The following is a 12,968-nucleotide window of genomic DNA, read 5'->3' on the forward strand; positions in this document are numbered from 1 at the left end:
ACAAAAAATAGATAAACAAAAAAGGTTTCAATTGATTTGTGCATCACTCAAAAGAAGAGAAAACATAAAAAATATAACAAATATATTATTCCAACATATAAGTCATCTATTGCAACAGATTACTCATATGTTTCCAATAGATCCTACCGTCTTCTATTGGACAAAAATAAAACCAATGCAAGATCTTTGTTTTATGTCATGGAGGACAATAACCACAACAAAAATAAATCACTTTTACTACACCTTTAACAACACCAAATATAATAATAACAAAGAAGTATGCACTAAAAGATATGTTACAATCTCTAAACAACAATCAAGATTTTATCCAACAAGTCATTTGTCATTTCACTACTTTCATAACAATGTTCAAGAAAAATAACAAGAAAATTTCTTATTACAATGTTCAAGAACAAGGTATACACCAAGAACAACAACAAAAATTCACATTTCTTAGCAAAAAAACAAAATTTCACAACTTTCACAACAATGTTCAAACAACAATGTTCAACAACAAGAACAAAAATTTACTTTTCACTAAAGATACACACACTATTTACAAAATCATTAACTCTAAACTTAACTTTGAAGAATCTTCCTTAACTTTTAATTGACCAAAAGCATTATTTTCAAAACACTAATTTTTTGAACTCATTTCAATACATCATTGTACCCATTGTTGAAAGTATAAAATATAATAACAAGTGTTCACTAAAAGTTATGCTAGAATCTCAAATAAAAGTTTCCCTACTTGAACAAACAAGTTCAAGAAGAAGAACAACAACAACATAAAATTCATATTTCCCTTGAGAAGAACATTGGAAGAGAACAAATACCAAAAAAGTTGGGGTTTCTTTCTTAAGCATGAAACAACAAAATTATTAACAGACTTACACTCACAGTTCTTTTTCATTCATCCAAAAGAAATTTTCAAAATCTTAACTTTTTGCACAAGCATTACCTAAGAAGAGAGAGAAATTGCAAATTAGAAATGAAGAATGGAAATCTAAAAGTTTGGCTTTTAGCTTTTTACTTTTTGGCTTTTACTCCCTCCATTTCATATTAATTGAATAATTGAGGTGTTTCACAACTTTTAAGAAAATAAGATTAAAACATAAATTAGACTTAATTTTTTATTTTATCCTTATTAATTATTATCAAAATTATGATTAAAATAACTAAACATTAATTAATAAATAATTCCAATACTAACTAATGAAGGGTAAAATTGAAAAAACATTTTAAAAGTAATCTTGAAAATTGAACAATTAAGTTAATTTAAAAAATAAAAAATATCTCAACAATTCAATTAATATGAAATTGAGGGAGTAACTTTTAGACCATCTCCAACCCACCTCTATTTTACTCTTCATTCTCTACATTTGGAGAGTAAAATAGAGAATGGACACTCCAACCCACCTTTATATCACTCTTTATTCTTCATATTTAGAGAGGTGAATAGTAGTTCTCCAACTATTTCACTTTTTGAATATTTTATTATTATTTTTATTACTTTCTAATTATCATATTATTTTACATATAATGTCACTAATTAAATATCTAATATTCATACTTCTTTTTAAATGTAATATAATATTTTAAAAAATATTTTATTTAATATATACTACTTTCATCCCGAATTAATAGTATTTTAATTTTTTCTAATTTTCATCGATAATATAGTTTGATTTTATTATTAATTTTCACTATAAAGAATACACAAAATTAAAATGATAAGATGAATAATTTAAAAATAAAACACATAATAATATGATTACTTAAATATAAGATAACAATACAATACAATACATAACATAATAATTAATTCGCGATGAAACAAGAATCATGCCGAAAAGATGTTGAATGTACATTCAGAGTTTTGCAATCACGTTTTGCAATTTTTGCAGGACCGTCGCGTTTTTGGAGAAAAGAAATGCTACATGATATAATGACTACATGTATTATATTGCACAACATGATAATTGAGGATGAATGTGATCTTAATGCACCAATTCAAGATGTCATAGAGGCTCCAACTCCAAGGACAAAAATGGTGGTAGATCGGATTGAACAACTTTTAGATAGACATAAAAAAAAATTAAGGACAAAAATGTTCATTTTGAACTATGTAATGCATTAATAGAGCATTTATGGGAGCATCGTAATAATTTCAAAAATTGAGTGTTTATGTAATGTTTATGTAAATGTATTTCACTTTTATATGAATTTGTCCATTAATTTGTATATTATATAATATTTTCTTGCATTTTATGTTATTTAAAATTTAGAATAAAATATAATTTTATATTAAATAAAAATTTGAAAAAGTAAAATTTTATATCACATGAAAATTATATAAAGTAATTATTGGCAAAATGAAATAAAGGATTTATATTATGAAATAAGAAAATAAGAATGAAATAGAAATAATAATATAATATTGAAATATTCCTTTTTAAAGAGTAAAATAGAGTATTGGGTTGGAGCTGGTTGTCTGTAAAAATAGAGTACTCTATATTTGGAGAGTAAACTAAGAGTGTAGGGTTGGAGATGTCCTTATGTAGTTAAAATTATTTTTTAAGCTACCCAAACACTTTTAAAATTAAAAAAGAATTTAAAAGTCAAAAGTCATTAAAAAAAATAAGTCAATCCAAACACCTATGGCTTTCGTTTTTTTTTTTTTTTTGAAAAATTTTACAAATATTTAAAATGTTATTTTTCTTGCAATCCACAATTAGCTCTCACCATCATACATTAAATGTTTTTTAGTGAACATATAATGAATAATATTTGATTATTAAGAAACAATGAATATTATATATAATGAATTTAATTTTACAAGGAATCATTTAATTTTTGAATTTATTTTACAATGAATTATTTAACAAAAAAATATATATACACATACATTGTACTTTATGAATAATAATTTTATTTATATGAATTCAATAAATATGATACATAATTTAGTAAGATACAATGTTTTTGATGTATTCATTGAACTTTATGTATAATAAATTTATTTTTTTTATATAAATTCAATAAATATGATACATAAATTAATAAGATACAATGATTTTGATGAAATCAAAATGAACCTTCATTGAATCTCAAAGCACTCTTTAAATTAATAAATATTATTTTTTAATTAAATAATATATCTATAAAATAATAATAATAATAATAATTCATGATTCCACCTACGTAAACCCAAGAACAAATCATAACGCTATTTAATCAGCTTCTGCTTTTGAATAATAAATACATTCTTTCCAGCACTTGTTCAATACGCCATAAAGGTTAACCGATATTTTTGTAGAAACCGATGAATTGATCTTCCTCCTTTGATTTTATTTGAATATTTATGATTTATGAACTGTTTATAACTATTTTTGAAAGTTTTGGGATCTCTGAGGAAGGTTAGAAGTAACTTCTCGCAGAGGCGGACACACGTTTGAGGGATTGGGTGCATGTGCAATATTAAAAACCTTAAGCTAAATTCGAACTAGCAACCACAAAGTGTAGAGTAAGGGGCAAGACCATCCAACCATAGAGTGAACTATGTTATTTTTTTGTTTAATTTATATTTATATATACCTTCAATTTTATACTTGTTGGACAATATTTTTCGATAAAGTGTCGGTACTTCGACTAACCAGCATCCGCCTTTAGTAGTGCCCCCGTCGTCTTCAAATCTTGAGTTCGCCTCTGCCTCCAGGAAGTATCCCCAACGTATAGTAGCTTGGTGGGAAAGTAAAAATCAATCCTTATTTATGCATAGACTTGGCGGAGTACTAAATGGGCTTTTAAGTAAAATCACCACATGTTGAGAGTCTTGATCTCTGTGACCCCTCTTTGACCATACAAAGAAGAAAAATGAATGTCTAAATCCATGGTCCTCCCTGGAAAGAAATAAAGAAAAGAAGAGAGTATTTTTGACAAAAGTTGTAAAGAATAATTTTCAAAAGAGCACAAGTTGTTTACCTTGAATATTTATAAAGAAGTTTATGAGAAATGTTTGAAAAGAATGTTTTCTTGTATTTTAAATGCTTTGGTTTGCATATAAGATAAAAGGTAAGATGAAAGGGTACATTCACAACTATAAAAAAAACACAATACATCTCACAAGAGCTGTGGATTGAAGAATATACTTGAAATGAAAATAAAACACCTTTAATAATATGATTTGACAAAAGTGTTAAACCAAAGTCAAAAAAATGCAAACCTAGTGAAAAGATACACTATCAAAAGAGGAGTTGAGCCTTGAGATATTATTAATAAAATAATCAATCAAATCCTTTTGACTAAATGCCTAAACAACAGCTGACTTTGGTCACGATTTCCAGCATAATATGTGATACCATACTCAACCTAAAGGTATTATTATACACTCACTTGTAAGAGGCCTACAAAACTGGGAGGCTTTGATTTTTGGCATATACCCCATGAGTAATCTTTTATCCATGTTAGAGATTCTCTAATGTGGTTTCGGTTTAAAGCCATCAACAGCAAAGTTTCTCGTGGCTGCAGGAAGAGCTACCCGAATTCCATCAAGTTCAGGTTTAGCAATTACTTGACAACCTAGACGAGACCTGCAGAGAACGAATGCAGAATATATGAGAGGCTTGAGAATATTACAGTAAACTGAAAAATAATACAACAAATTGAAGGGACCTACGTCTCTGTGAGGCCAAAAGCAAGATCCAACATGTCATTCTCTTCGTCTGTTGGATCTTCTAGCTTGTTGTACTGGTCCACATCCTGTCGAGAGTTGCCAAAGTTCAGATAATGAATGTAGCTCAGTTAAAAGATTACAACATTCAAATGGATTCTTGACCCATCTAAGCTGGGGCAAAGGAGGGGTTTATGGCCTAATAATATGATTACATACCATAACTATCACATGACATGTGGAACAGGCAAGTGACCCTTCACATGCTCCTGCATCAAAGCCAATTTTGTTCGGTTAACGTTAACAACCAATAAGGCACCAAAAGTTAGATATGCTAAGAAATGTAAATTCCACCAGTAACACCCAAAACTGTTTTGGTATACAATTCAAACTGTAGGGAGACGAAGATGATCACTCAGTAACGTTAACCAGACCTATGTAAATGAGGCTCATATTAATTGTCTTAAGGTAAAACTGAAATTGAAAGGTTACACCATTATTAGGAAAGAATGTTAGTACGTCTCTAATATGCCCAACTGCCATTATTGGCCCATTCCAGTATCCAACTAGTTTTGCGGCATTGCCTCTCTAAAGTCTAAACTATGTCTCAAGATTCATTACCAACTTTCACACACCTTCCCGCACTCATCTCAGCACCATCACCCCTTCACCAGTATCTTTAATATGAAGACGAGAATACTTGCAGTACTCGCAGTATTCCTTTTGAATTGCTTTGAGTTCAGATTCTTCTTTCACTAAATTTGAATCAACTCAGGGACTTCCCTCACCTACTCCAGAGAACTTAGATTACTATACAATTTAATTAATCACTCTTATGTTTTTCAGATAAGAATGATTGCGAGGTGAAAAAGTTTGATCAGAATATCCGCCCAATAAAAGCATACTAATTGCAAGCGTAATCAGATTCATAAAGGTCCTATATCGTCCTGAAAATCTATACTACACTGGTTAAGGATACCAATATTGAATCAACATGTAAGATTTAGCATGCCCCAACAAAGCTAACCTTCAAGCTCAATGTCATTCTCATGTGCAGCTTCTAACAAAGACATTCCAACAGGGACCTTGATATGCTTCTCTTCTCCATCCTTGTCAACAAATGTTACTGATATTCTGTGCAAAGAGAGAACATGTAAAAGTTTGAGGAGAACAAAAGCAGATATGTATAATCTTGGGGCATGCCAACAGCCATATTAGAGATGAAATTATGCAACAAACGCAACGAGAGATTGGACTGCAATCCAAGATCAAAATAACCATGTACTTAAAAGGCTATTCAACTACTGACGAGAGATCTCAGTGAAATAATATATATTGTTTGATAGAGAAAGACAGGGTATATACAAAATCATAAGATGCAGAAAACATAAAATATTTTCCCAATCTCGAGGGCAGTTTTTGGGAACTCCCAAACTATAGATTATAATCTTGGAGCATGCCAACAGCCATATTAGAGATGAAATTATGCAACAAACGCAACGAGAGATTGGACTGCAATCCAAGATCAAAATAACCATGTACTTAAAAGGCTATTCAACTACTGACGAGAGATCTCAGTGAAATAATGTATATTGTTTGATAGAGAAAGACAGGGTATATACAAAATCATAAGATGCAGAAAACATAAAATATTTTCCCAATCTCGAGGGCAGTTTTTGGGAACTCCCAAACTATAGATTAGAAGGACCATGTGTAAATATGTTCCATGAAAGTATCTTAGAGAAGGAAACATCAGATATATCAGAGCATCAGCTTTGATCTGATTATGTTAGGAATGTCAGAGTTTGGATTTGCATTGATGCATATTTGGACCAATTTAGAATGGACTTGATTTAGTGAAGGGAATAGTATACGCACAATCATTAAAATTGTATTGTCCATTCTATTCATTATATAAAGAGATTGTATTATTACTACCTTCCCAACAAAACAAAAGAAATGTATTTCAACATTATGACAGGACCCTTTTCTATGACGGTGTATGGTCACTAGCTTACAGGCACCTCAACAATTGCATTGGGTGTCTAATACCTACCGATACAAGTAATGGGTAACTTTGTCCACCAAGGCTTACACATATGGAAAAGTCCCTAACGTTTTTTTTTTGTCTCTATTGGGGATTAAACCCTGGTCTCCCATGGTTTTCACTCTTCATTGACTGCTAAGCCACATCCTTGGGTTATGATATGACATTGACTTTTTTTATACAACTTTTACTGAAAGAAATGTCAAATTAATTAGCAAAATTAATAGTAAGTACAAACTAACCTAATGGTTATCAATTTTAACTAGGCTAGAACAAATACTACATGGATCAAACCTTTGTACATCAATTGTATTCTTAAAGGAAACTCAAAAAGGAACAATTAAATAAAATATAATCAAGAAATTTGCCTAACCATCATTAATTGACCTTGAAAACCCAAATTCATTGCATGAATCTCCTTCCCCAAGAAGCAAATTCAAGGTCCCAATCCTTATCAAAATAACCTCACATTTTCAATCAATTTATATGCCACGAAAACTGCTCTGCTACATAGCAGTTAGAATTTACCCTTCAAAATTGAGATGTTGATCAATATAGTTAGGTTAACAGTAATAAGCAACACATCTTCTTTTCTTTTTTTTTGGATAAGCATCATTAGCCACATAGCAGCGTTACTCACCCAACTACGCCAATCAAACAGGTCTACTTATTCCTATATCACCAAGACAATTTAAACATTCTCACAACTCTCAATCATGAAGTGCATTTAGCAATATAAGACAGTGACACATCTCTTGTGTAAAGAAGTACAAGGTTTCCTTGTTCAAAGAGAAACAACTGGTAAAAGAAAATAAAATAATGGTAACAATCCATACATAACTTACGTTTGCTTTTCCTCGTTCCTTGTAGTAGTGCAATATTCTTTATGCCTCTGAGACAGAACAAAAATTCAGGTAAAACAAAAGGAGAATGATATGAAATTTCAAATTAAATAAATTATTTCTTAGAATGGAAACAACGGAAAAGAAACAAAATCCAACAGGATGGGGTACTAAAGAGTCTCACAGTCAATAATTTCTAGAAACTTTTCAAGTATTACATTATCTTGCAAAGCTACTGACCAGGCCCAGCAAAATTTGGTATCTCGACAAGGGTCCATATGATGTCCCTGGGGTGCAGGGTGGTATGGCTGCAACGCATTCAAGGAGAAAAAGTACTTTAGAAAATGAAATATCATATTAGACCCATGAATATTATGCAACTTGAGTTTCTGTCACATCTATGCATAGGAGAACATACATGTAAAGCTTATCGGACGAGAAACTAGTTGTTTCCACCTCTAAAGCTTAATGGATAATGGATTTTCCCCTCAACCAATCTCCATCTAAATACCAGGCTCGGTTCACTGACCAAAAATCAAAACTTGAGTGAGCGCCTACTACACTTTTTGCATACCTTCAACGATGAACCAAAACCAAGGTAGGAATTTTTTAGCACATGGCTACGGAAAATCGTATTACTTTAATTATCACCAACGGCCACTTGCTTCAATAGCACTTTTTGGCATGTCATTGCCACTTCAGTTCAACCTTCCACCTTTTGTTGAGCAATGCAACACTAGGGAAGGGGCTTGATATTTAGGTGAAGAGGACAATGGCAGTTCCAGAGTACAACAATAATTTTGCCTCAATCCGAACTTTAGGTATATGATCCTCTATATTCATTCCGCTCTACTCAAACTAATTTCATTCTAATACTCAAACAGGGAATTTCTTGAAAAGTAGAGGTACATTTCACATTTGATCCTTTGCTGATATGCAATTCTAACCAAACAAAAGACTCTTGGAAAGAGAAGACCTAATGTAAGTGTATCAGTAATTGCCAACCTCAATCTCTGCAAATTGGTAGTGCATGTATGAATCCTTTGCTTCCATTGTTATCTGTTATATTCTTAATCAAGTCATCATAACTTCTGCGAGGTTGTAAATTTTCTATCTAATACATTTTTCCATCATGTGATTTCAAGTCTACCTCATCTCATTTTATCACCTTCAACCACTATACCGTCACATCTAAGGATCAGTGCATTTGGACGTCTATGTAAAACATGACCAAACCATCTATCACAACCTTCTCTCAGTTTATCCTCTATGCATTACTTGCACCTTCTACCAGATCTGATTTCAAATCTTGTCTAATTTTATATTAACACATATTCATTTTAACAATTGCATTTCCACAATGCTCTTTTATTAATATGCAATTCTTGCATAAACAAAGCGGGAAAAAAATCCCAATTAGAGTTTTTTTAACTTCAACTGCTCTTGTTGCATCCTGATCTGAAGTACCCAGCCTTTTCTAGTTGTTTAGACCAATATATGCTACATTAGCCTTGAGTGAGAGTACATTATGGATTTCCAAGAAATTGTTGTGTTCATCCAAGAGTTATAAATATAGTTTAGTTCACACCATTGACCAAAGATAATGGTTTATATCACACAAATTGAAGGTCCTTTTCAGTATGTTGGATAACATAACAAGCACAGATGAGATTAACCCATAACACAAGGACTAATTTAGTTGGCAAGATAGTAAAGACAAGAAAGCCCTTCACTTAGTTAACTGGAGCACTCCCCTCACTACTGAAAGGGGTGGGGGACTGGACATCAGGAACCTCAAGAAGCGGCTAAGGAGATACAATATGGAATCCAACGCTCTGTGGAGACAGGTAATTCATGACACATATGGACAGGATGGCCATATGGTGCTCTAAAGTTGCAATAGTCCATATGGGGTGGGAGTATGGAAAGCCATCAAACTCCATTGGAACTCTCTATCTGACAACATACCAAATGGATAGAAAATGGTAGGAAGACTCTCTTCTGGAGTGATAACTGGCTTGAGCATGGCCTTCTCAAAGACTTTTTTCCTGAATTCTATAGCATAACCACACTCCCTGAAGCCAAGCTAGAAACATTGTCGGGTCAACATGGATGAAATGTTACTTTTTTAAGACTCCTACATGACTGGTAGCTTGAAAGAACTGTGGAACTTTCAAGAAGACTGGAAACTTTCCAAGGTATTAAAGATTAAGAGGTTTCACTTTGACAATGAATTCCCACAGGTGGGGTCTGGATGTACTGTCTGGGGAGGGTAGAGTGTATGACCTTACCCCTACCTCGTGGAGGTAGAGAGACTTGTTCCCGAAAGACCCTAGACTCAAGTATCACACAACAGAGCAGTATGAAAACAGAATGTCAGAAGTAAAGAAGACATAGCAAATAATAGAAAAAAACATTACATAGGATTCAGGGAAAAGAAACAGTAGCAGTAGCAAAATACTGTGATAGCCGAAACATAAGAAACAATACGTAGTAACAGAAAACGAGGGACAAGAAAAATCACAGGTAGTTTGGCCATGGAGGTTTATTTGGAAAGTCAAGGCTCCTTTCAAAGTGGTCTGTTTCTCATGGCTAGTGGCAAGACAAGCTTGATTTACTCAGAAAAATCTTAAAAGGGAGGGGGGGATTTTAGCTATGCTCCATATATCCTTTATATGGTTCTGCTTTGGACAGTAATAGACATCTTTTCCTCCACTGCCCTATCCCTAACCAGCTATGGCAACTCTTAACATTGAGGGACTTAGTTGGGCTATTGCAGCTACCACTAGTGAAATGCTGCACTACTGGAACTATAATGGAACTGCAGTAGAACTTGAGCTGGTGGAGAATGGTACCTGCTCGTTTATGGTGGACAGCACGGCAGGAGAGAAATGCAAGAACTTTTTACAGCAATCACACTCCTCTCCAGAAATTCAAGATGAGTTGTATATTGTTGTTGTATTTTTGGTGTATAGAAAGTAGCTTAGAGGAGACAGAATTCCTAGTAGATTTACTTGGTTCACTTTTATAAACTCAGTTTTTACTTCTAGCATGGGTGGAATTCTATTGTAAAAATGGCTTCGCACTTCCTTAGTGCTCTTATATATATACTTTTACCAGGTTCAAAAAGGTTGCGAGTTACTCAAAATTCCAATGAACTTATACATGATGTCCTAAATAATACAGGATACTCTACTAGCCAAACCAAAATTTAATCACTAAGAATACTCCATTATATTTCAGATTGGAACCTTTTTCCTTAAAGCACCAGTATTATGTACTCGAACTCCTTTTAAACTTCCAATTTAGTAAGAATCATCATCATTTAAGGATTAGAACTATGTGAGATTAGAGAAAGGAAAAGATAAAAGTATTAACTTTTTTAATATATTTGGTGAAAGAAGTTGCTTGAGAAGAATAATGCTCTCTATTTCTGATTTTAAGAGGAAAGAAGGGTAAAATCAAGAGCAATAGCATAACCTTTCTTTATGCAAGCCTTTTAAATGCAACTCTTTCATACCGCCAAAACAAACATTTGTCAGAATGACCAAAAGTGCAAATTAATAGTATTAGTATCAACTAATGTCATTTGCTTTCTTTTGTCATCTTGTCAATTCAAACATGGAGAGTTCACTTTCCTTCTCTCTATGAGATAAAGCCAAACGGATTGGAAGTTATTTTAAGTGCGATAACCTTCATATGTTATGTTCCCAAACACTCGATTTGCCTTGGGTACTCCTATCTCAAACTGGTATAAGACAGGTAACAGCTCTTCATATGGACAAAACCTACTTGGCAAACTGAAGGTGGAGAAGACAGAAAGAAAGAAAGAAAAAAGATATCGCAAGCGGTACCATCTTCTATATTTTGGACATTCTGGAAAGATAGGAATGCAATATGCTTGGAAGATGCTCAATGACAGACCCTGCACTAAAAGAAAAATGCTTTTTGTCCCTTTCTTCTTTGGTGTAAACATTGAGATAAAAGTAAAGCAAAACTGTTTTTGAATTCATTGGCTCCTCGAGTTTTGCATTTAGTACTTTTGTAATGATGCATCTATTAGACGCCATTATTAATAAAAGTATCTCTGTCTTCTGTTAAAGTAAAGATGTTTCGGAAGTAAATATGAGAATGCTCGTACACTGAAGCACAAATGTATTACTTTCATGGCTTTTTGGTGTAAACTAGAAGTTGTCACTTCTGTGGATATGATGATAGATTTCTCAACTTCCTACAGTAATGTCAAGGATCTGAGCTGTGTATTACTTTTTGGCACAATCCTTGTCCTCTGTTTATAAAATTTAACCATCCTCGAAAAATTACAAGTATCTCTACTTCACCCAAGAACCAAAAAACAAAATACCAAAATTCTTTAAGTTCACAAAATTCACAAACAAGCCAAGCTACAAAATAAGGCTATAATGTTAGACCCTCCAACACACACTAATAGACAAATATCACTACCTCCGTTACAATTTGTTTGCCTTATTTTGACTTGGCACGGAGTTTTAAAAAGTAAAGATACTTTTGAATCTTGTGTCTTCCATTAAAGATATGTCAAATGTACCAAAATGTCCTAAATCTCGTGGTATTAAACATGTCATGTGGAAAGTTGGAATTATAGAGTTGCTATAAAAGGAAGAAGACATTCTTTTTAAAATGGACTAAAGAGGAAAATAGGACAAAGAAATTGAAACAATGTAGTAGGACAACATAAATAAGCACCAATAACCCAAGGATCCATTCCGCACCTAAATTGACTTCCATGGACAATTTCTCAACCACTCGTGTTTCGCTTCACACAATTCAACAGAGGCATAAACCAAGTTCTATTTTTTATATAACCTAGTGTCAGGCCAGTTTGCAGGCTTGTGGGGTTTGAACCTGAGACTGTTCTCAATTCCATGTCATTGACCACTAGGTCACACCCTCAGGTTCAAAGGCATAAACCAATATCAAAATACAGAAAGCTGTAACTTTACCAAAATTAACTCAACTCCAGAAGCAAATGAGGCTCATATGAGACATACCATTTGAACAATTGGATGGAAACAAACCCCTAATTCGATTCTTCGCCGCAGTGTTGTAACTCCTTGAACCCACTTTCAATAATGATACATGCGCCGCCTACATTGAACATACAACTCTTTAGAAATCAACCAAAGTAAATAAAATATGCACATAAAAAACAAATTAACTTTTTGAATTTAATAAAATATGCACATACAGAAGCAGAATCATGAAGAAGAAGGGAGGAGAGAGAAGAGCGAGTGAGGCGATGGGCCAGTCGGCGAACATGGAAGCCGACCATTTTGGAGAGGGAGGGGAGGTCACCGGCCGGAGAAGAATGGAAAACGGGTCGGGTCGGGTAGTTTCAGCTAAACCCTCTTGTAACTAAAACCTGTAT

At 33.0% G+C, this 12,968-nt stretch overlaps 1 protein-coding gene across 1 annotated transcript; it reads right to left on the reverse strand.

The window, feature by feature from the left end:
* Positions 1–4,151: 4,151 nt before the first annotated feature.
* Positions 4,152–12,968, reverse strand: LOC125818022 (adrenodoxin-like protein 2, mitochondrial). Its single transcript, XM_049497527.1, has 8 exons — positions 12,789–12,968; positions 12,592–12,688; positions 7,802–7,869; positions 7,565–7,611; positions 5,700–5,806; positions 4,892–4,941; positions 4,679–4,761; positions 4,152–4,592 (listed from the first exon to the last, which is right to left on the reverse strand). Exons 1-8 carry the CDS (start codon positions 12,870–12,872, stop codon positions 4,478–4,480), a joined length of 651 nt encoding a protein of 216 aa, XP_049353484.1. The 5' UTR covers positions 12,873–12,968; the 3' UTR covers positions 4,152–4,477.

The sequence above is a fragment of the Solanum verrucosum genome, unplaced genomic scaffold, assembly GCF_900185275.1.
Source record: "Solanum verrucosum unplaced genomic scaffold, falcon-dt-bn FXZP01000253.1, whole genome shotgun sequence".
NCBI classification, from domain to species: domain Eukaryota; kingdom Viridiplantae; phylum Streptophyta; class Magnoliopsida; order Solanales; family Solanaceae; genus Solanum; species Solanum verrucosum.

Coding starts and splice junctions, on each gene's coding strand:
- LOC125818022 (XM_049497527.1), bottom strand. CDS start 12,872: ATGGTCGGCTTCCATGTTCGCCGACTGGCCCATCGCCTCACTCGCTCT. Junction 12,689..12,788: donor TTCTTCATGATTCTGCTTCT/GTATGTGCATAT, acceptor TGTTCAATGTAG/GCGGCGCATGTATCATTATT. Junction 4,942..5,699: donor GAATGACATTGAGCTTGAAG/GTTAGCTTTGTT, acceptor GCTTTGATGCAG/GAGCATGTGAAGGGTCACTT.